This window comes from Varanus komodoensis, unplaced genomic scaffold (genome assembly GCF_004798865.1).
Source record: "Varanus komodoensis strain SLA01 unplaced genomic scaffold, ASM479886v1 scaffold4, whole genome shotgun sequence".
NCBI classification, from domain to species: Eukaryota; Metazoa; Chordata; class Lepidosauria; order Squamata; family Varanidae; genus Varanus; species Varanus komodoensis.
The window spans coordinates 26,254,601-26,278,732 of NW_025335941.1; the positions used below are offsets into that span (position 1 = coordinate 26,254,601).

Here is a 24,132-nt window from a genome sequence, read left to right on the forward strand (position 1 = left end):
AGCACTTCTTTCCTAATGGCCCATATGAGAGGCACTTGGACCACTCTCCCACAACTGTTAAAGGTAAGCTGCTCTGTTTTCTTTGTGGAGAAAGACATGAACCAAAGGTCCTGTCTGCCACAAGAAGGCCCTTTGTTTCTTGGCTACTTGCTCCAGCAGTGCAGGATGGAGATTAGACAAATACGTTTAATATCCTAAAGACTTTAGAATCTATGCTGAAGGCCTACTGTAAAGTCTACTTAGAAAGCAGGTGTCTCTGAAGTCCACAACAGTCATCTCTGAAGAAGTAGCACATGGCTCAAAGGAAGCCAGCTGATTAGCATCCAATGTTGCACTTGTGGTAGCAGGACCCACTGCTAGCACAACCAGAAGTAAGAAGATCTGGTAGCAGAAGCAACCCAAATGGAACAATGCAGAAGAAAGCTCCAGCAGCCTGTTCCATTTCTGTTCATTTGTGTGATTGCTTTTAGAACTACTGTTTCCTCCTGCATAAGCAGTGGCTTCCGTAAGAGTAATTGAAGCAGCAGAAGTACAATAGCAGTGTTGAATACTGCCCATTGTCAGTAGGCATATACACACATCATGCTAAATCACCCTGGCGATAAAGCGTGGTGAATTGGTAGTCTTGAAAACAACCCATGGAGAGCCTATCCCTTCCCCTCCTCCCACTTCAGTTATCCTGCTAGTACCACAGGGGACATCTGAGCAGAACTGTGTTTTCTTCCCCCACAGACACCAATGATTGTACATATTTTTGGCTTGCCATGACTCCTTGCACCACCACCATCCCCCAAGACTGGAAAGATGGGTGTCAATTCCTTTTTTGAAAGCTCTGTTTTAGCAGCTATGATCAGTCCCTCCAAGGTATCATAGAGGGGTTTTCTGCACTTGCCCACCCTTTAAAAACAATGCCTCTCCATCATATTTTCTAATACTTACGGACAGTGCTTTTTTTATATATAAAAAAAAAAAAAGGTGCCAGAACTCACATCTTGTTAATCTTTTATTTAGGGTTTTTTTAGGGTACTTTTTTATTAGCAGGACCGGTGGTTGAGAAGTAATTAGTAATTTTTTTCATTTTTAAATCTGGGGTCACACTTTTACACTAAAAATTAAAAGATGTTCAATTCACCAACTTTTTTTAAAATAAAGGAATTATTTACCTTTTGCATGTAGCCAGTCACTCTACACACACCAACACTGTGTAATGAAACATAATGGTCACTGCCCACAGTAAGCACTCAGCACGTGACCACACAACCAATCACAAGCCGAGCAGCATCAAAAGCTGAGCAGCACCATCACAACCAGTGTGGACACACAAGCAGCCCGCATGCAGTATTTTAATGATTTGCCACCGACCTGCTACGCCCGACAGGGCGATTCAAAATCACGTGGAAAAATCTGTCAAAAAAAGGTGCCGGAATGCTGTTCCAGTGCGTTCTATGACAAAAAAATCCCTGCTTACATACATTTAAAAAACAATTATTTTGGCTGCATTTGGAAAAATCTGGAAGTCTGGAGTTGTGGTATGGCCAGGGGGAACCCAAGGTATATATACTGTGGGGAAAATCACTGGCAAGGCAAATGGGAAGCATGTTTTGCATGTACCTCAGGTGGTAGATTCTTAAGAACACATGCAGTAATGTGGGAGACCTTCAAAGACATGAGCTTTCCCAGAAAAATCCCTAGGACCCTGCCACAAAGAAATGTTTGGAGTGCCACTCTACTTTTACAAGCGTGGATCACTCACAGTTTTGAAAGTATTTGACAACTCATGTCCTTGCAGCTGTTGAAGGGTTTTAAATTGAGAATCAACTTAGCTGCCACCTTGGCTGGCTAATGTACAGGATGGGTACCAGTTGGACATTACCAGCAGACACCATACAGAGAGTCTGTCTGCTGGTAATGTCCAACTGGTATCCATCCTGTACATTGGCCAGCCGAGGTGGCAGCTGAGTTGATCTATCACAGGCTTCCCAAAATCACACCCACACATCATTGGACTTCTGGATCTGTACAAAAGTGTGTGGGTGGGCGGGTGGGCGGGGGGGTACTACTGAGGGGATTGTGATAGTTAATCTAATGGCCTTTTTTTCATGACCTTCCAAATGCCACGCAAAACAAAATTTTAAAAGGAAGAAAACCACAATGAGCCCAGTGAAGAACCCAAACCTCGGGGTCCAATACTCATCTGGGATAAGTCTCACTGAATTGAATGGGCTTGCTTCCATGTAGACATATATACATAGGTATGTATGCTAAATCTACACTCCTGTGCTCATTTACCTGGCCCTATAGAAAACTGGTTGACAGAACTCTGCATAAATACACAAAGTACTAAGCTGAAAGGCAGATATTCTAAATCTTGAGAAAGAAGTAAATATTTTGCTTCTCTACAAGGTTTGAATATATAAACAGATATCAAAATTATGGACTGAAATTTCAATCACATGTACTCGTTATGCAATTCAGCATGGTAAATATAAACCACTTTTTGGACTATAGGAGATACTTAATAAACTTAAAAAAGAAGGAATTTGTTTTTCAGTAAGACTGATAAATGAAAAACAGATACTTGGTATATTATACTTGCTAAATATTTCACACCATCAGGCAAAATGTGCAACTGGAGCATGTAGATATAATTTATTTGTATTGGCCACAGCAAATTCTCACACTGTATACCTGTATATTGTTTGGAATAAATATATTAAAATGTAGAACACAAATATTTTAGGTTGAAGACTCCCATATGATTACTTGTACTCTCAGCAAAACATTCAAAAATGGCACTTTGTGTTTATTTTTCTATATGGCCTACTAAAATTTTGTCAAGTAAATAGGTATATAATAAAAAGAACATTGCTTTAATCTTTATTCATAGCTGTCCTAATTAAATGTGAAAACAAAGACTTTAATTGCTGTTTGATCTAAGATTTCTAGCAAAAACTGACATGAATCAATTTTAGTATTTACAGTAAGCAAAGAATTGCAATAGACCAAGATACATGCCCAGAAAACTCATAAGTAAAGACATAAATTCCAGTGGAGGAACAGGAATTTAAATTTTTTTATTACTAAAATACATCCTGTTTTAATAATATTGTATATTATAGTACACAATTTTCATTTTCTATTGTTTCAGTATCATACTTTTAAATTACTTTAATACTTCACATGATTTCCTTAGAATAACAGTAGGTCTGAAAGAGACTACTTTTCCCTTAGTAATCCACACGTCACATGTTGTCCATGTGCAATATGATCTGTGTTTCAACTTGAACATTCAAAAGTCATACATGAGTATGTTCAAGAAACAATAAACCTCACCAAGAAAATATTATTAGCAAACCATCCTGAATAGGTGATATGATTTGCAAGCAAAAAGTCAATCATTGATGAAGACTAAGGAAATGTTATTTTTGTTGACTTACTTTCCAATATTTCAAAAAACCTAAAGCCCTAAAGCAGCAATATATACTAATATACAGAAACTTATATTGGCTAAAGTATGGATTATGTTTGCTAAGATATAATAAATATAGTACATGTTCAAACTGCAGTGAAGATATTTGCTGCCTGTGCATCTCAATTTTCATTTTCCTATTGAAAATCCTGTTTTTCCTATGAAGCAGCAAAACTGGTGCCATTGTATCATGGGAAGAACCACAGAGAAGCAATAGAGCCCATTTAAAATGTACACTTCACAATAAAGCCCACTACAGCACCCAGAAACAAATTTTTTACTGGTCTGTAAAGTGATAAGATGGCTTAATGGCCTTTATTCAGCAGAGAGTTTTCTTTGCTTCAGCATGCTTCCCTGCTGTGGTTGCTCTTAAAATAGTACTGAAATATAATCCCTAAATGTAGCATTTTATGTACTCGCATATGATCCATCTCTAAAATACATTTATCTTCCTTCAGATTATGCAAGACAAGATGATTAAAAATATGTCTGATGCTTGGAGGTAGTTGTTAAAGAAAAATGATACAACAAATGTCATCTTTTAGAATTTGGCAACATTAGCAGTTAGAAACTGTTAATGTACAGTCAAATATTTTTGTGTGTTCACCCTTTCAGAGCATGGAAACAAAATAAACACATTTGTAACATCATTTTCCCATAGTTTGGCATTATCTGCTTCTTTCCTCCAAATGCTACTTCTGCATGAAATAAACAGAAGCCATTTGTGTAGTAAGAAGTTGTTACATGGTTGATTGCTGGACAGTCTGCCTTCTTATTTATCTTTGTCTGTCCTTTTTCTTCAAGGACTGTAAGATTTTGGCCTTTGAACTATGCAAGTTAGACAGACAGCAACTGGTCTAAAGTGTGTCTAGACCAAACTCTAGACACACTTTCCAAAATACAGAGCTCAGTCATTATGTATACTGTTTCTATGAAGCTTCTATTTCATTTTATGATTGGGCCCACAAGGAGACGAGACAAAATGGTCTGCTGTCCCTCCTCCTGGGTCCACAAAGTGGGTAATGCCTCACTGCACCATTAGATTGATATAGTGAGTTCATCATGGAATTAGCCTTAAAGATAGTCTAGAAGCTGCAGTTGGTGCAAAATGTGACTTCCAGGTTGTTAAGTGGGGCAGTTAAGGGCAATTATATAATCCTTCAAGCATTGCATTGGCTGCTTTGAGCTGTTGGGCCCAATTCCAGTGCTTGTTCATTTGTATGAATTCCTAAATGACTTAGAACTCAAGTACTGAAATCCACATACACACCCTTCCTGTGGCAACCAACCAGACAGGTTGAGGAGGCCCTGTTCATGGTCCCACCAGCTGGCATGGTGATTCAAGATAGAGCCTTCTCAGTGACAGCACTTTTCTCTGGGGAAGTGTAGTTCCTCCTCATGTCACTGACTTTTAGACGATAACTGAAAACTGATTTGTTTGCTTAGACTTTTGAGGTATAACTAGGTCTTGAAACATTACTTCTGTAAGATTCTCTGTGTTGCACAATGGTCTAGGTTTAGTTTTATGGTTGATGGTTTTCATTGTGCATAAATGGTATCATGGGAGGAAGAATATTATGTAGAGTGAAGTGAAATGAAAATAGGTCCAGGAACGTTGAGTGAGAATATACAAATGAAACTTTGCACAATTACTACAGAATCAAGTGCTCTGATTCAGAATAGTCCATTCTATTCCTTGCTGGTGCCATTTTGGTACCTAAAGAATGAGATCACTGTTAGTATCTTAAATAGATAAAAGTAATAACTCTCTCACATCAACAAACAGAATAGTATTTTTTTTTTGTTTTGTTTTGTTTTCCCTTTAAAAGAACTTGGAATACAATACTCTAAATTAGGAGTTCTGTCAAGCACAGCAATATCAAGTGGTGAGATAATGTATATATGAGTTGAGATGCCTTTTATATTTTAATAAATTAAAATTGGCATGATATTGTGAAAAACCTTCTCTTTCTGTTGATAATGCTGGATAGTACTCTTCTTGGTTCTCAACAAAGCTGCCCTTTGGAAAGGAGTAAGTAAAAAAGAGTGCCCCGTGACATGCTTAGGCAGAACAAATCATGACAGTGCGTAGAAAACAGCTGTGGACAGTGTTGATATTAGCATGGAAATATGTTAACTGTAACATTATGGACAAAAAAACATTAAACCAATTGCCTTTAGTTCCTGATACTATTAAAATACTCCTTTCTCCTGAAATTCCCCACATTTTAATTCCAATCTTTAAAAATTATGGCTTCACAGTTCTGCAAAGGGTGAAGGATTCTTTTAAAAATGTGTACTGGGAAAGATATATTCATAGAGATAAATGATAGATGAAAATTTGAGGTGTGTGTGTAACATTTATCAGCAAAGGTTAAGAGTAAAGACATCAAAAGAAATAAAATTGCAGTCAAGTTAGCATTACATTTGCTTTTTTGTTTGCCTATCTATTATCAATTTACAATATCCTCAAATTTATAAGGTATACCTCTGTAGTTGTTTCTTGACAGAGCCCTGGTACCTTTAATGTCTGCATAGCATCAATATTTTCCCAATTCACTCTGGTTGCCTTGTTGGGGAGTGAGTAAACAGAAATATCACTGTGGTATTATTCTGGCTTGGGCAAATGTAGGAGGGAGAATTATTCACAGATTTCTATCTAGCAGCTAGTCAAGATCTTTGCAAAATCATCTTAGAATTTCTCTGGGTATAGAAAAAACTCCTGTGGGCTTATCTGTTTCAGTGGATTGTCTTATACATAGAGGAAGAAATAGGCAACATTGCATTGCAGCTGCCAAAGTTCTTGGCTCCATCCTGTCACTTTTTGGTGCCTTAAGAAAGCTGGGTGTGTATTTTTCCCAGTAGGGCTGATCTGTAGGTTCTTTTGCAGCTATCCCTATTTTTACCAGAGTGTTCTGGATAGAGTGGTCTTTCATTCACAGAAGGGACCACACCCCAAAATTACAAATCCAGGTAACAGTTGGATTTTACATTTCCAAAACTGAAGAATTAGGCACTGTTACAGTTCGATGTCCCAGAGTCCCTAGGTGTAATGAGAAACCTGCATACCAGCTAGGGCAGCCTAATCCTATTAATTCTGCAGTCCTATATCTTTCTACACTCCATTTTAAGATCATCACTAATGCAGATGTGACTTTAACATCAAGCCATCTGCCCACCCACTTGTGTTTTTAACAGCTTGGATGATAAATGGTCGAGGAAAACTCAAAATCTAACTTAAAAAATGTGATGTTTTGGAAAGCTCTAATAAAGGAATTGCTCATATAAATCTAGGAATAAAATAAGTCAACCTCTTTTTTGCTGCCCACACATCTTGGGTTTATGGCTACTGCTTTTCTTCAGCCTCTGTCCTTGTTTCTGTTTTGTTGTTTTTTCTTTGGACACCTGTGTCTGGCTCTACTCCTGCTCCAATTCTTGACTGCTGGCTAATTTCCAGATCTCCTGGCATATGACCACCTTGCTTGAACTCAGCATGTTACTGATTTACCCTTTTGATCTGACACTCAGCCCAGCTTGATTTCATTCCTGACTCATCCATGTGCAGGACTGTTAACTTGAGTTTTGCTGTCTTTGGATTTTAGCATGTATATTTTGAGGATTAGTGAAGCTTTTTGTTAAGGCATTTCAATAAATGCATGATTCTTATATTAAGAAAATGCCTGTGGCTTCAAACATGAAGTAGATGAAGAGGAAAGGCTGAAAAGTGATTCACTATTACATAGCATGTAGGACATGTGGGGTGTTGCTGCGTGTGGCTTGTGATATGATTTTATTGTCTCCCATTGTGGAGTGGCTTGATGTCATTCATGAACTACAGCCCTTGCTTCCCTGATTTCCCATGGAAAATGTAGGAAGAACAGGGAAAAGTTTGCAGTATTGTGAGCACACAAGTTGGTGAATCTCATGAAGGTGCTCCTTGGCTTCGCGGAGGCCGTGAGTCTGTTCCTGTCTTATTCATAGGCTGCTACAATCAGGAAAAACTGAAATGTTAAAGCTTCTTTTTAAAATATGCAAGCAATGGCTGATAAAAGCTTCCACATATTTAAAGGACAATAAATAAAAATGTATTCCAAAGACATGCAAATGTCAGCAGTATCAAGATACTACAACACTCAAGTGGGTGCATCAGAATGGCTGTTACAAATTACTGAGATTAATTGAGAGTCGTGTTGTTAATGCTAATGAAATACAGTTGGGGATGCAAGAGTGGAGTCGTACAGTTTGCACACTTTTGTTCTAAATGTGTTCTTTAATTAAATCCTTGGATGTTTTTTCCCCATTAAATGATTTTGCCATTTCCAGCTGCTACACCCGTTCATTCCTCTTCTTCTAGATTTGCAGAGCTGTCTCTGTTTTTCCCCTTTATTTATTTATTAGATTTATATCCTATTTTTTCCTTACAAATAACCCATTTATTTATAATCATTTATAAAATATTCCATTTATGTGTTTGTATCTAGTAATCTTCTTTACTCAATTCATTTGATGTTTTGTTGCCATTGGTCATCCTAATGCTTGGTTATTTTTCTTGATATGTTGTAATCTGGTAGTGGACTAGCTTTCCTATTTTCTTATCTCAGGCAGGGGAGTAGGAAACAGGAGAGGCTTCCTCAAGTGTTGAGAAGATTTAGCCAGGGTGGTTTCGATTAGACAGTGCTCTGGGAACTGCTCCACTATTGTTCTCCCACCCCACACAACACCCCTTACCTTTTAAAAATAGATTTTTCAAAAACTTTGCTGAGTTGCTGCTGAGCTACTCAAGAACTCCTTCTGACATGCCAGCATACACAATTGAGCATACAAATACACAACTGACCATGTGTGAACTGCTCCTGGACCTTCCCTTGGAGTGGAAAGCCTTCTGAGTCAGCCTAGCACCCAGTGGCAGGGAGTGTAGCATCCCTCTTTAGAGGGGTTGTTGTACAAAAGGCTGGTTCATCTCAGGATGTCAGCCAGAGCTTGCCAACTGGAGCTGACTCTTTTCCTTCCCCTGCTTTTCTGTGTGTCTCTAAGAATGCCATATTTTATTGTAATTATGATCATTGTTATGATCATAATCTTTAAGGTGAATAGGGGGTGTTCGTGTATGTTTGTGTGTGAAAGGGTGGAGCTTTGTGTGATTCTGCAAAGGGCTTCTGCTGGCTTTCCAAAACTCATTGTTGCTGTTGTTAACACACACAAAGGAATTGCCATATTTTCTCCTGAGCAATCTAATATTTACTTATTATGTCATATACATGATCTGTAGTGTTGTACTGTTTTATTTCTGGACAGGCCTGGTCTGGTGGATTCTGTCTGATGGATATACAAAGGCTTGGATTTCTGGATGCCTTCAAGACTTGCTTCCGTGTTCCAAAGGCTGCTTTTCTGTGTGGCTCTGGAAATATAACATCTTATTCAAATATTATCATTATCATTGCTATTATTACACATTCTTCCCTCTAAATTATCACTCTAGAGACACTTGATTCTGTGTGAAATTGGAGTTGTTACTAAAACAGGAAAATGCAGGTCTGATCCAAAGGAGAACTTTTGTCTAGCTGTGTGACTGGCCCATCCTCCTTTGCATGGCTTGCACCCCTGTTTTCTTTTCCTCTGGTGTGGGTTGCTGACTGTTTGGCATTCAAAACTGCACCACCTCTCATGATGCTTGGTCATGCCTCTGTTGACCTGTCCTGCAGCTCACCGTTCAGACTAAACCCCAGGCTTCCCTGAGATTCAGAGAAGCTTTACCAAAGAGGCAGAAACCCATGGCTCTCTGTATGATGTTGAACTGCAATGAGCATTATTCCATTCTGGCTGATGGGCTGGAGCCCAATAGCATCTGGAGAACAACTAGTTCTGCATCCCTTTTTCAGAATTAATCTTAATTCAAAGTTAGCAATGTATACCATTTGGACTCCATGCCACTGAAGGACTAATTTATATCAGCTGCCCTGTAGGGAAGATCAAGGTACAGGGAGACAGGAGCAGACTGAGAAGATGTCAGGGTCTGCTCCAGTTGGACTGCTCTCACCAGGAGATAAGAAGTAAACAGGGCCATTCCACCAACTTAGCTGAAACCATAATGTTTTCCTTTTTCCTGCAGGCAGAAACTGTCCTTTACTGATTTATTATAAATTGCTCAGGGAGTTCTTGTTGCAAGGTGGCAGGCTGAGGAGTGGCATAAAAATACTTGACATGAATAAACAGCATGCATCTTTAGAGATAGAACCAAGTGAAAACTATAAGGAATTGAAGAAGAATCAGACAAAATGCCCTATACTACTGTAGAAACCTTAACTCGTTATTCCTCAGCAATTATGCTGTATGTATTTATTTTTTCCATTCTATGTCATAGTTCTACCTTGAGTTTGAATGTTTTAAAAATATTTTTAGATTGCTTTTCCCGCTTGGGTTAATTTGTGATGTCAGTGCTATTTACCTGTACTTGCAGTACAAATATCGTCTAGAGTGAAATAAGATGTAAACATCTGTTTAGTATTAAAAAATTTATAAAGCATTTACAATTGTATATATTTTCAAGTGTGGTTATGTTTGAGAGGAAGGGAAGGAGAGAGGGAGGGAGATTTAAAATGAAATTGCAATGAAACACACCAAATTTCTATTGACTGATATTCTTCCACTTTCTTTTGTGTCTATTGAAGACTGTATCTTTTATTGTTATTCCATTTTATCATCCTATTTACATTGTTTATAAACCTTTAAATTATGCAATGACACTTGCTAGAACAACAAAGGTATACGCCATTCAGTTTTTAAGGAGTGTTTTGTTCTCTAATGTCACAGTCTCTTGAGCCTTAGCAGGCTAATTTATCAAAGAAGCTATTATAAAAGTAGTGAGATGGAGATGGGATTAAATGCAGCAACTTATGTCAGTTTCAGAAGAATGGCTGTGTTAGTCTATTGTAGCCAAGCTGACAAATGCAAGTGCCAGGTTCAAGATGCTCCTGGATAATTAATCAAGGTTTAAGAGTTATATCCATTTACCATAGACTAAGACTGTTTTTGCTTAAGAACAATGTGAAAATTGTCATTAAAAACTGGTTCTGAATTCTGGTTAAGTACAGTCACTTCAGCATTCAGGGCCCTTACATTTCTACAGAAAGAAGGAGATCTGTAGCACTGCAAAGATTTGCATGGGCATGATGCAATGTCAGAAGCAGGGGAGCTTGTCATATGAGAAGGATCCGACTGTATCATCCACTCTGCACACGTGGTTTCAAGATAGAAGCATGCTAGAGCAGGGAAGATAGATGTCACTGATGCCAGGGGTTCTCACTCCCTGCAGCAGCTAATGAAGGGGCCCACAGCGTCAGCCATGTGTATGAAGGAAACAATGGAATTTGCTTTAATGGTTTTTGATACGACAGTTTGTTTACTATTTAATAGCACTTTGGTTTTCTGTTTGTGAAGCATGCTGCCATTATGCAAGTATGGAAAAGCAATATACTGAAATAGAATAAGTTACTTGATATACAGACTAGATGTGTGTAAAGCACATACTTACATCATTTGAAAAAGGAACAATAAGTGGGCCTGATCTAGAGCAGGACTACATCATGGAGAGCAGGCTATCCTTTCTCTCAGTGCTTCATGCCTTCTCTCAATACTTTTTGCTCTATTTGGGAGGCAAAGATCAATGAGGGAAGTGTGATTTTTTTGTAGCAAGAAAATGGCATGAGAGTAAAGGATGAACACCACAACCATTGGCCTGGTATTGTGATCCAAATCCAGGCTAAGCAAATAATCTGACTTGGTACCACAGTGGATACTTTGTATAAAGAAAAAGATGTGGTCAATCAAAGTATCCTTCTTTTTTTAATCATGTGCTTCAAGACACATCTAGTCTGACCCTTAGATATTACTATCTCATGATTTGTGAGAGTTTTTCTTTCTTTTACCCACCACTCAATGATCTATGGAACTGGCCAGACTTCAGCTTGCTGCTGTAATGCACACAGAGAGTTTCAGCTATTTGGCAGTATAGAGATAAAAGAAGGGAGGGAGTGAAGGAAGGACATTTACAATGCCTTGTCAATGTTAAAACATGCTTTCCTCTTCCCTCCAGAGTTTTTGAACTTGATTCTGCCTTACTTCTTTCCACTATGAGTACTGGAAGAAATGAAACCATTGGACACTAACAAAAATTACTTTAAAAATGAGAGCATTATTGTCATCTGCTCTAAATTTAATGTTAGTGGAAGCACCATTGTCAACAGGTTGCAGTGGAGGAATAATTGTTTCCAATTCTGTTAGGAGTATGTCTGACAATTTTATTTCAACACATTTCCTGCCTTGAGTTCCACCCAAGCTGGGAGCAATTGCTGCCAGTGCTGAGTGGGCTGGTTTTGGCAAGGAGAACGCATAAGCACAGGAAAATAGCCAGAGCCTAGGTGCTAGAAGAAAGCCAAGTTCACTGGGGGATTGAGCGCTGTGGTTTTGCCAGAGCAGCTCCTAAGGGGAATGTGCTGAGACGAGAAACATTTTACACTCCCCAGTCATTGCTATTTCCCTCTCTGACTCAGCAGACCTGTTGTCTGATCCAGCTGGTGTTCCTGCCTGTGCTATAAATAGAGAAACAATAACACAGGCTGGCTATAAGCATGGCAGGATAAGGAAAATGGTTTCTTTTTTGCTCTCCTTTAGCTTGCATTTATGTAATGTAGAATGCTGTATCCTGGTCAGGATGATTTTAGAATAATTGGAAACAGGCTTAGGCATTTTTGCCATTCTACAGGGCACCCTTCTTTTGACACACCATCACAAAGACATCATTCATCTGATCTAACCCTACAAGGCAACCTACTTTCCAGAGACTACCTGAACAATATGGTATCCCTAATTTTGTACCAAACTCATAGGATGTGACAAGTCCTCCTTATTCTAGACTAGATCAAAAGACACAGAGATCCTTTTATTGGGCTAGACATGCCTTTCCAGCTATCCCAAGCTGATCTGCTTAGACTCTTGCTAATGACCTGCTAGTGTGATTTTGGGAACCTAAAGAGTTCTGCATAGTTCCCAGATGTTCACAGGATGGATGGTTTGTGCTGGGCAATATGGTATGACTGTGTAGCATCACTTATTCTAGTACCCTCTGAATCCACTCTTCTTTTGATGATACTGAGAGGAGATGGGAAAAGAGAACTAAAGAAAGTTTGCTACTTTTCTGCTTCCTATATTCTCCCAAAGGCAGATAATATAATAATGTTTTGGAAGGTTTTATATTTTTCGCTCTATAAGATGCACCTGACCATAAGACGCACCTAGTTTTTAGAAGAGGGATCCATGGAAAGCTTCCTGATAATCACAGGCACATTCCCCATCACTTCCCCATGGGCTTCATTAAAAGATGGGTTGCCATTTAAAAACACACACTGACCTGTGATTAATCGCTCTCACCTGCGCCAGAGGAGCTGGGCGGAGCAGGGAGTGCTGAGCATGTGCTGGCCAGGTGTGGTGCAGCCAGGCCAGCAGCATGCCGGCAGTGGTCTTCCGGGTGGCGGGCAGCGGCGGCAGGTTTTCCCGGGCGGTGGGGGTGAGCAGTCCGCCTCTCCGTGTGGTCGGCGGGTTAAAGCCCGCGGCTCCTCCTCCTCCGCGGCAGGTCTTCCTGGGCAGTGGGGGTGAACAGTTTGTCTCTCCATGCGGCCGGCGGGTTAAAGCCCGCTGCTCCTCCTCCTCCACACCACTCCCTCTGAGTGGCACAGCTCTCACCTGCACCGGAGTGTGTGCCGGCCAGGTGGTGCCACGTGGTGCAGGCGGCCGGCAGCATCCCGGGCATTGGGCACACACACATGCGCTCTATAAGACACACAGACATTTCCCCTTACTTTTGAGGGGGAAAAAAGTGCGTCTTATAGAGTGAAAAATACGGTAATTCTGTCACATATTCCCTTCAAATTGGGAAAGTGAAGTACAGCAATAGAATTTTTAAATCTTAGATTCTTTTCTCTAAGAATTCTGGAGGCAAGTTTATGCATACACTTAATTAGTTGGCTAAATTTACAAGGTGTCCCTTTCCAAGAAACAATACCTATGACGGTAATAATGATGCGGTGCTAGGATCCAAGAAGCTTACCTTACAACTGAAACCTTCCATACTATGATACAAAGTCTGTTGAGATTGGCCTTTGCATCAAAAGGCCATGCAGCTGGGGAAGAAGTAGTGCAGTGCTGCTGTCCAGGGAACATATTGATCGCCATCCTGAGACGTTTGTATAGGGTGGGATAGAAATGTTCCAAATAATACATAAAGCCCCATGCATACACAGTGCAAGCTGTATGCTTCTTTGGATTCCACTCACTACCAACTAGCTAATGTTGGTTATATCTGACAACCTGAGTGGGGACTGTCCCATGCACTTTAAAGCAAGCTCCTGAAATGTCATGGGTGATAAATGCTTTGGGCCGAAGCAGTAGTTCACTCCTCTCCAACTCTTTCTCTTACCCCTTGACCCTTCAATTGATTTAAATTGATGTCTACATCAATTTCTACACCAAACCCAGCATTTCATTATCTGCTGATCACACTTCAGTCTTCCAAACAAGGGAGTATCATACTTAGTCCTGTCCATACTCCTTTCCCATCAATAGCTCTTTCTGCTCTTGTACTGTAGAGGGGCATTGGTTTAGGTATTCTGCGCTATGTGGCTGAAGTTTCGCAATTACATGATTGAATAATTATTGTGTGTGCCACATTCCATGCCCCTCTGCACACATACAGGGGATGCATACAATACGATATTACTAGGATTTGTAGAGAACATTTGAAAATACTCTGTATCCTGTATTGCCTTCAGCACATATGATATAATATTGTATTTTAAAACATCAACCTTTTTCAAAAACCAACTGTTTTTCTTAAAATCTTGACAAAATCATCAGTACCCAATGTGAGTAGTGCTAACTGTATGGATTTGTGAGAGATGGAAACATGAGAAATTACAAATTTTGCAATATATTTCCTCATTTTTTAAAATGAAAATAGAGATCCTTCTATAGGCTATCATGCCCCTTCTTCTGTTCCTTAAAGAGAAATTAGTTCAGTCAGCATTTTCACAGAAGCACACAGGGTGATTGAAGAGAAATGTTTTCTGCTTGATTATATGTGCAAAATTGGCTTCAAAGCTCATCTGTTTGGTGCATAAGAAATTCCCTTGAGCTTCTAGCTTTGGTATCAGAGGTTAGCCAGAGGATTGAATAATCATACTCAGCCCATAGTTGATAAGGTAAAATAATACATGAAGAATAGAAGCACTTATTTTACCAAGGAAATGTTGTTTTGCAAGTCAGGGTGCTATGTTGTATTTGGAATGCATTTATTACTATGGCAAATCTATTTTCCTTTCCCAACAAAGAATTCTCTCTGTCTCCCCTTTAAAGTATATTATTCAAGAGAGGGCAAAACTCATTTTCAAGAAAAAATAATGTTTGAGCAGACAGGTTCTCTGAATTCTGTTATATAGCATATAAATTTCTCATGTTACCCTTTTTTGAAGGTACAGTCACTAAGAATTTTCCACAGGATATTTATATGCATTATCATGAACCATCTAAAGATAGTGATTCTGTAAAAAGCAATGATTTAACTTCTGAAGATATTTTGTAATTACACAATGGCAAAATGGCAGCCCTAGATATTTATCAATTTATAATTGCTAAGCATTTTCCATCCTCAAAGCTTGCAACAGGCAATTTAAAAAATCATAAAACCATTTTCAATACAACAGAAACTTCTTATAGAATGAAAATGGTAGATTAGACTCATGAACATGCCACCATGTTTTAAGCTGCTCAGCGAGCCAATGGACAACTGAGTAGCCAGAGCTCCACTGCACTATGTCCCTATTTCTGTTTATCAGAGTGCACTCTACTTTCTACTCAGAAGGAAGTTCTATAGAGTTCAATCAGGGTGATCCCCAGGGTGGTGGGCTTAGGATTGCATCCTAAATAGCTATGGGAGTGAAGCCCTCCTGAACTCAGTGGAGTTACTTATAATTGGGAGGTAGATGAACATAGAAAGGCACTGCATATGAAGGTGACCACTGGTTCATCTAGTCCAGTACTACTGTACCTGTGTGGCAGTGGCTTCCAGGTAAGAGTTTTCCTTGGGCTACCCGGAGGTGCTGGCAGTTGAAACTGGGATCTTCTGCATAGAATGGACATTTTTCACCACGAAACTGCCTAAAACAAACTCCTAATCGGGAATGTTTCAGAGGAAGGGGAGCAGGGGAAATAAGATTAACAACAAAGTTGAAAGGCTTGCTCTTGCAGCACAGTCCTTTATATACGTACACATAAATCTTACTGTAGTCAATAGGCATTCAACAGATTTTTTAAAAAAAGCCATTCATGATTGTTATTGAGAAATATTAACCTGTATGGTTTATAAGGTGCAGATGACTGTTACCAGTCATCCTTGATTCTGAATCTATTTTTCTTAATCAAATAGAAAAAAAAATATTTGGTTGGATCCCAAGAAGCATAAGCATATGCTTACTGGTATTGTTGTACTGTACTTAACTAGCAGAAGACTTTGCTTTGTTTAGGGAACTGCATGCAGCCCATCTATTGGGCTTTGTATTTTATAGATGTAAGCTACAAAAAAGAGAAAGAACACAAAGAAAAAATAGTGTACATGATTACACAAGTTCTTGAGCAAATTGAAGAAAATATGTGGTCACTTGCATACACATGATAACTATATATTGTTGGACTTTTATTTATGTGCATAAAAACTTGAATTGGGATAGAAGTATAGTAATATTTTGGTTTATATTTGTGGTTTCAGCTTATTTCGTCTATTGTTTTTTGCAATATCCTAAAGTATTACATATCCTAAAGTATTACATATCCTCGTTACACTTTTCACTGTGCTATTTATTAATAAAAACAGATTTGTATTTATATTGCCATCTAGCCAGAGACTACAGAATACAGCTGTATAAAAATAGACATGCTGCAACAGAGTTTGCCATGTATGTCAGAATTTTTTTAAAAAAATCTTTTCAACCAGCCATCTCAAATCTCTCCTTTCCAGACTTTTCAGCTCCGTGTAGTTTTCATTAGAGGATTAATTTATTATCAGCAAAACTTTATAGTTCTCTTCCCAAATTCCACCAAAGTATGTCCCAGTTCACTGATTTTTATTCCATTTCTAATGCTGTCCCAATGTATTCTCATTTTCCCTCATGACTGTTGCAAAGACCTGGCACTCACCTTTTCTGTAGCTTTTCTTTTTCCATACTGTATACCACTGTGTAATAATCTGTCTGGGCATTCCACTAAATGGGCTGTAGCCTCAAATTATTTATTTATAAATTATTATTGTTTTCATCCTAGTTTTAACCATTAAAATGGTACCATGTGCCAATATACTGATATTCTTTCAATGCCAGTGTGATATGATTGTTTTTGGTACCACAATCGTACAGTACTTTCCTCTAAACAAGCACATGATTGTGAAACTAGATGTGCATGCTTAAACATGAGGCTAGTTGGTGTTCAGATTTCAAAAGTTCATCCAATATCATATATTTTTTTAAAAAAACCATAATCTATTATTAACATACTGAAGAAAAAAGTGGGCAGAATGGGAGATCTTCCATACAACCATCATGACAGCTAGAGCCCTCCTATAAGTAATCAGGGATGAATTTGAAGGGATTTTTCTTGCATTGTTTCTCCCTGTCTCCTCCCATTGAAATCAATGGAAGGGAAGACACCAGGAATGCAGGAACTTTAGGAACTAGCCCATTTTCAAATGGTCCATTTAGGGTCCTACCACTGATAGTAGTTTTAAACATACAGAGCTTTCTATGATTATAATCCTAAACTCCGGTATGCATGGTCCTCTCCTTGTTAATAGACCTTGTTCTGTCCATTCTTACACATTGTTACACAAGGAACCATATAGGTAGATTTAGTGTGATATAAATGATATATAGAATAATAATATTATTTAAAATAATCATATTTGGTTTATTGATTTATGTTTAATAGGCCAGATCCAGTATTATGGACAAAGGATGGTGGAGAGTTACCTGATCCAGAAAGAATGGTTGTCAATGGTAGGGAGCTAGTCATTAATTTCCTAAATAAAACGGACAATGGTACATATCGATGTGAAGCAGAAAATTCTATTGGCATAAGCATCGCAGAGTATGTTCTGATTATACATGGTGAGTACTTCCTTCTTCGTCATATAAATGATGATGTGCATTGACATGTGCTTTATTTATTTGGCTTTATTTAACATTATTTTTTATTCTATCTTTCTAAGAATTACAGTTGCCTGTATTTTACTTTTACTAGTTTTTTAAGTGTCAGGCTGCTGGCTGAGACAAAATATCATGATTTTTTTTTAACATCCTTGATAGAACTTACTTTCATAAACCAAGTGAGCAGTAAAGAAAATATCTAATTGTAATTTGTAAGCAACTATATTTAGCTTTCTAACAGTGGACTAAATGTACTTTTCGTATCATCAGAGTATTACCACAGAATGACTGAGAAAGGAACAGAAAGGAACATTTTGGATGGGAAATGCAAAAAAAAATCAAGTGCAAGCTGCAGTTTTCTTCTGTTGGGAAGGATCACTGTGGCTATAACTGCAGAAGGTCTCTGTGTTTTTTTCAGGGATGGGGTACCCCAAGAATACTGTAACGATTCAGAGCTGAAGATCCGAAATACTGATTAGTTGTGAGCCTTAACAAAGGCCATTTACTTGCAGGCATGAGGCAGGATCTTTGACCATCTTTTTCCATATATAGAAGAGAGGGACTTGTAAAGAGCAGGAGACATGCACATGTGGCTGTGAACATGTATTACAAGTTCTAACACAGGCTAAATTCAGATAATGAGGACTCTAGTACCTATGTCTCTAGATAAGAAAGAATAGTATGTATGCCTTATATCACTGTCTACCTAAACTTTCTTAGACTCATCCACCACTTTTCAGAAGTATTGCATTTTAAACAGAAAAATGAATGGCTTCATGCAAACATGAAATGGTCAAAAATATCAAGTTAATTTAATTGTATAAGTACTTCATGTGGAGATGTTTTGTTTGGCGATTGAAGACTGCTAGCAGCATGTTTCACCAGATGGCCGAGTTACCGTTATGCAGTTTGTTCACATTTATGATAAGTACTTCTCTAAGCAACTTTTTTAATTAGTCATTTTTAGCTCTGCTGTTGAACTATAATTTATTAAAACCACCCCACAGATTAATGCTTCTCATGCTGTTTGATGAGTGCTGTGAAATTTATCATTAGTTTACCTAGGATTAGTGACTTGGGTAATGACAGGTTCACTGACATTGTGAGAATATTTTGCTCAGGTTTAATGTTTTTAAACTGAAATAAATAAGATCCGAAATATTTGTTTACTCCTTTCCCTCTCCCCCAGTACTTTAGAAACAGTCTGCTAAGTACACTGGTTATCTATGTGCAGGAAATAGCATTTCTATGCTTCCTTTCAAATAAAGAAACTCATAAATTAGTGTACAACACATAGCCTTTGAGAGCAGACCAAATAATTTAAAATGGAATAAAAGAAAAAAAAAAAGATCTTAAACAGCAACAACTGGCATGGAAGTGAAATTAATATACAAAATGCAGGTACCAGTTTCCAACTTCCTCACACTCCATTTGAAACAGAAACAGAAGCCAGGAAGGGATTATACCAAACCAAATTGCTGGAGGGCCAGCATATGAAATTCACTGGCCGGGGTGACCAGTGACACAGAACAAATTTTGCTGCCATAATGTGCCCCTTCAGTGTCTTTTGTATAAATGAATAGTGGCCATTCACTTCTTTAAACTGCTGCTTTTCAGCACATTTATATAGTTAGGGTTATCCCTGTTCAGTACCACTGACACTGGGATGCTCTACACACAGCAGCAAAAATCCAGCTGCACAAAAACAAAATTAATCAGAAGTCTTGCCTTGTGAAAGCATGTATAGGTCCACCTATTCATGCCATTGTGTTGTAGCTGCTTTAGAAATGTAAATAGAAGGATGCTTATGAGCTTTTCCCACCTGCCACCCACCCTGGTTTGTTACTTGTCAGCTGCTCACACACTATCGATTTTATTATCTAGCTAAATATGAATCAGAGATATGCTTCATTATCAAGATTATATAGTGATATTTAAGTATGATTATTTGGTGCTCTCTGTCTGCACATCTTTCATATTATCTAGTCAAAAGTTGGCCTTGCTGATATTTTATTGTAATGGGTACTGGGGATTTTTCCTGATTAAATTTCTGCAAATATAGACTTAGAACCATGGAAGATGATTGCAGATATGTGCACGCACACATGCACATGCACAGAGAGAGTGAGTCAGAGTTCCTTAGTACCTTAAGTCTTCTGAAATAAGATAATGCTGAATGTTCCAAGATTTAAAAAACTTCCAGTGTTTAGAAGTCTTTGAGATCAAGTGCTTCTTCAGTATAGTTTGATTATAAAGATAATTTTTGACAGTTTCCTGTTCTTACTTTTGATCAATGAGATTAGATGTATAGATTTATGATGTCACACCAAATGGGACAGAACTCTTCCTTCTCTTTTAACTATGCAGTTTGAAAATGGAAGAAAGGGTTATGCCATTTAATAGAGGGCATATATTTCCTTATCTTCATTTTGCACAAAAATTGTCTCTAGCATTTAATATATTCTTCCAATCGAGAGTTAATAGCCACTATGGTTGGGTAAGGGAATTTATGATGGTTCCCCCCGCCCCTTTGTGAGATCATTTTAAGAGGAAGAAGCACAACATGATGAAGGTATTTTCTTTTCAAACTATGCCAAGGACATTTCTAGAGGATTAGGCAGAACTAGGACTATGTATCTTATGTTATCACATCCCTGTTGGTCATGTGACATTGCATGGGGAAGCGAGGTTTTCATCGATTTTTTTGTTATACCTGGAAAATATTATAAAGACTAAGTGGGTGGGGGTACAAGCTGAATTGGGAGGAATAAAGGTGGTGGTGGTGGGGAATCAATTCCAGATTGATAGCCACGGCTTCATAATATCAATATTATGGGTTTAGAAGTAGGAAATGGAATTATTTGAGCTTGCTAGTTTCTGTTTGATCTATCTTGCCACACACAGGGAGGTAGAAATAAGAGTGATGTGGAGGATTCTCCCAAAGGTAAAAAATATATTCATAAAAGATGTTTATTGCATTCACTGGGTAATCACAGGCATTCCTTAATAATAATTTGCATTATTTAATTAAATCTATTTGTTCAATTTGGATTTATTCTTTCTGGGGCATATATCTGCACATGTTGTAGTGGAGAAAACTGAGATATACGTTATTCTTATAAAGGAATGCAAATTTTGTTTTATATAAATTCCAGCATTATTAGCATAAAGAGCTGTGCTGGATCAGACTACAGGCCTATCTAGGCTAGCATTCTGTTAGACAGGTGCCAGCCAGATGTGCACAGGAAGCCCAGAAGCAAGACACAAATGCAACTGTGCCATCCCACTTGTGGAACCCAGCATTCTCCAATACCAGAGGCAATATACTGGAGATATGTTATGCTACTTCAATATATCATGATCCCTCCAATACTGGAGGTAATATATAGCCATCATGACTAATAGCTAGTGAATCTCTGGAATACTCCATGCCTCTCTGTTGGCTCTGCCCATTGACTTTATATGCAAATATAAAAGTTGGGTTTCCATTGATTCTCTTTAACTATAATCGTCTTCCATACTGTTAGTGACTGAGGAAGTTCAGAAGATGTGCAAGGCTACTGGAACTAAAAGGAAATTGTATTCATCCATGTTATGTGTATGTGTACATACATAATTTAGCTGATTTCTTCCAGTGGGAATATCAGGACATGAAGGAATGAAAGAAATGCCTTATTGTGGAGGAACCTCCTGCTACCAGACATGGGTAGTCAGAACCGAATCTGTCCTATATCTAGTTCTTTAGTTTTTGTTTTAATATTTGCACACATTTTTCACATGACATTCTCACTTATTTTCAATTGCAGTAGTTTTTCTTCCTTCCAGCTTTTATTATCAAGTACTTTGGAGTCACCTATCTATCTTTTATTCCCTTCCCTATGAACACTTCTCTCAGTGGGACCCTATCTGCTAATTCCCTCAATTTCCAAAGTTATCTTCAAAACTCAGGAGGTATTTAGACAGCTTTAGCACAAGCAGAGGCTTGACTTAAATGAAAATGTGTAGTTTATCATAATTAGAGATTAAGAGTAAGCATAGTGTTTATTCATATTAATTATACAAACAACATGAACACAGTGATGCTTTAATTGGGACAGTCTAAAAATAAAATTATAGAGAAATCACTTTCTCTCAATGTATCTGAGTATGTGCTTGATATTCTCTTCTGGTAGCTCAAATCTATACATCTGCTAAAAAAAGACAAATAGCAAACTGAGTCTTCTACAATATGTTAACTGCACATGTATCTTCAGAAGTATGCCCAATGTATAGGACTGCCATACTGCCTGGTCCACCAGGTTTTTTCAAGGATTCTAACCATGCCATCTGGTGCCTGTTTGCACTATTAGCTTTCTTGGTTTTCCAATTTTTATTTTGAAAAAGCAAAAAGCAAAACAGTATCTGTTCCATATAGAGCTTGAGTCATGAAACAAGTTGTGCAGTGGCTACTGTGCCCAATTATGATGTGAGAGGCAAGCGTGCACCCATCTTTTAGTGTTCTTAACCTATGTGTGACTTCATAACCACGAGTGACATCCAGGTTACCAATGTTATGGATGTTTAGAAAGAAAAATATAGCTTGCTATTCTCAGCATGCCCATGCCTTACAGATGCAAAAATTATAGGATAGCAGGGAATTCTGTTAGAAAAAGACTTCCTCATTCATTCTGAATCTCCTTGGTGGATAAGTGATTCCAATCCATAGGAAACCATGAAGAAACCAGATTTTTTACTCTGTTATTTGGAAGTGGTGTATCCATTCATGTAACAGTAAAGAAGGCACTTTTGGTTTTTCCAACTCAGAGTTTATTGTATGCAAAAAGGTATGATTTGTTTTCTGAGCCAATGAACATTTTTAAATGCCCATCTAATAGAGCCCACTAGTGCTTTTTTTGTCATAGAACACACCGGAACAGAGTTCCAGCACTTTTTTCAACAGATTTTCTAAGTCTTAAAAGTAATTTTTGAAAATTTGATGTTTGGTCCACGTGAATTTGAATCGCCCTGTCAAGTGTAGCAGGTCGGCAGCAAAATCATTAAAATGATGCATGCAGGTTGCTTGTGTGTCAAATCCGATGCATGCGTACTTTGTCCGCGCTGGTTGTGATGGTGCTGCTCGGCTTGTGGCACTTCTCAGCTTGTGATTGGTTGTGTGGTCGCATGCTGAATGCTTACTGTGGGCGGCGACCGTTATGTTTCATTACACAACTAACGTGTGTGGGTGTGTGTACAGTGATTGACTACGTGCGAAAGGTAAATAATTTCATGAGTTCCGGCACCTTTTTTCTTACCAAAAAAGCACTGGAGCTCACCATTATCATTCTCATATTTTTAAGAGGTGGAGGAGTTGTAGCTGTGAAAGTATCATTCTTGCAAAGCAGTTCACATTGAGCTCCTACAGTTGACAGAATAGAAGTTCCAAAATCATACATTGTACACTGGTGTTCCTTCCCAGTCTCATTTGTCTCTGTGTTTGTTTGTGCTTGCTTTGCTTTACTTTGGGGAAATAAAGTTGGTGGTGGGGAGTGAGTGATTAATTGGTCTCCATCCACTGGGGAGAATAGAATAAGTCTTGGAGGACAGGTAGATTTTGATCATAAAACAGCGTGAATAGAAAGAGTTAATTGTGGCTTTCTTGGTGCTTCTTTGGAAATTAACTTCCCAGCCAGTAACCATGTACATTTCTCTTCTTAAAAATCCTCAAGTAATCATACATGTTTTAAGAAACAAGATTGTTAAACAGTGTCTTAAAATGTGACAGTAAAATTTGTTAGCACCATCGTCTGAGCACTTCCTTCCAATAGCTGGACTGATTTCCCAGCCAAAGAACATTTCCTTCAGGTCACATTAGTTTAATTACTCCCTTTCAGACTTCCTCCCAGCAGAAATTTCATGTTCAATTGTATACAGAATCCTCATGTAGCAGCCATATGACTGTCTTAGATCAACTCTTAGTCTGAGCAGAGTCTCATTTTTGCCTTTTCCTATCTCTGTGGTGATAATCCACTTCATTTGTGCCACAGAGACTTTGAGATGCAAGAAGATCAGCTGTAGAATCTGCATTAGTCTAAAGATCTTGGTTTCACACAGTTCATCAGCTTGTTTTCCTAGCAGCAAAGTTGCATGGTATTTATAAGCGGTCAGCCTTTGCTTCATCCTGCATGGTATCCTAAAGCGGGTCTTTCCATTGCACTAATTTCACAAGAAGGTTCCTATAAATAGGAAGAGCTTTGGCCTATAATTGGAAAAAACTGAACTAAACTAAACTCTCCTGCAAAAGGGGCAGAGAGACACTCCTCTTGTAGGTCCAAAATTAGTCTAGTCCTTTCAGTGGTCTGAAGTAAGGTTATGGTTACCAACCCCACAACTTCTACCTCACTCTTTTTAATCCAAATCCTATTCCTGGCCAATAATGCTTAG

At 38.3% G+C, this 24,132-nt stretch overlaps 1 protein-coding gene across 1 annotated transcript in view; it reads left to right on the forward strand.

The window, feature by feature from the left end:
• CADM2 (cell adhesion molecule 2) overlaps positions 1-24,132 on the forward strand; it is a gene marked incomplete at its 5' end in the record, with an annotated part of 180,309 nt that overhangs the window by 95,047 nt on the left and 61,130 nt on the right. Inside the window, one exon of the mRNA XM_044442230.1 lies at positions 17,495-17,673. Within this exon, the coding sequence (XP_044298165.1) occupies positions 17,495-17,673 (179 nt within the window). The remainder of the gene's footprint in view (positions 1-17,494; positions 17,674-24,132) is intronic.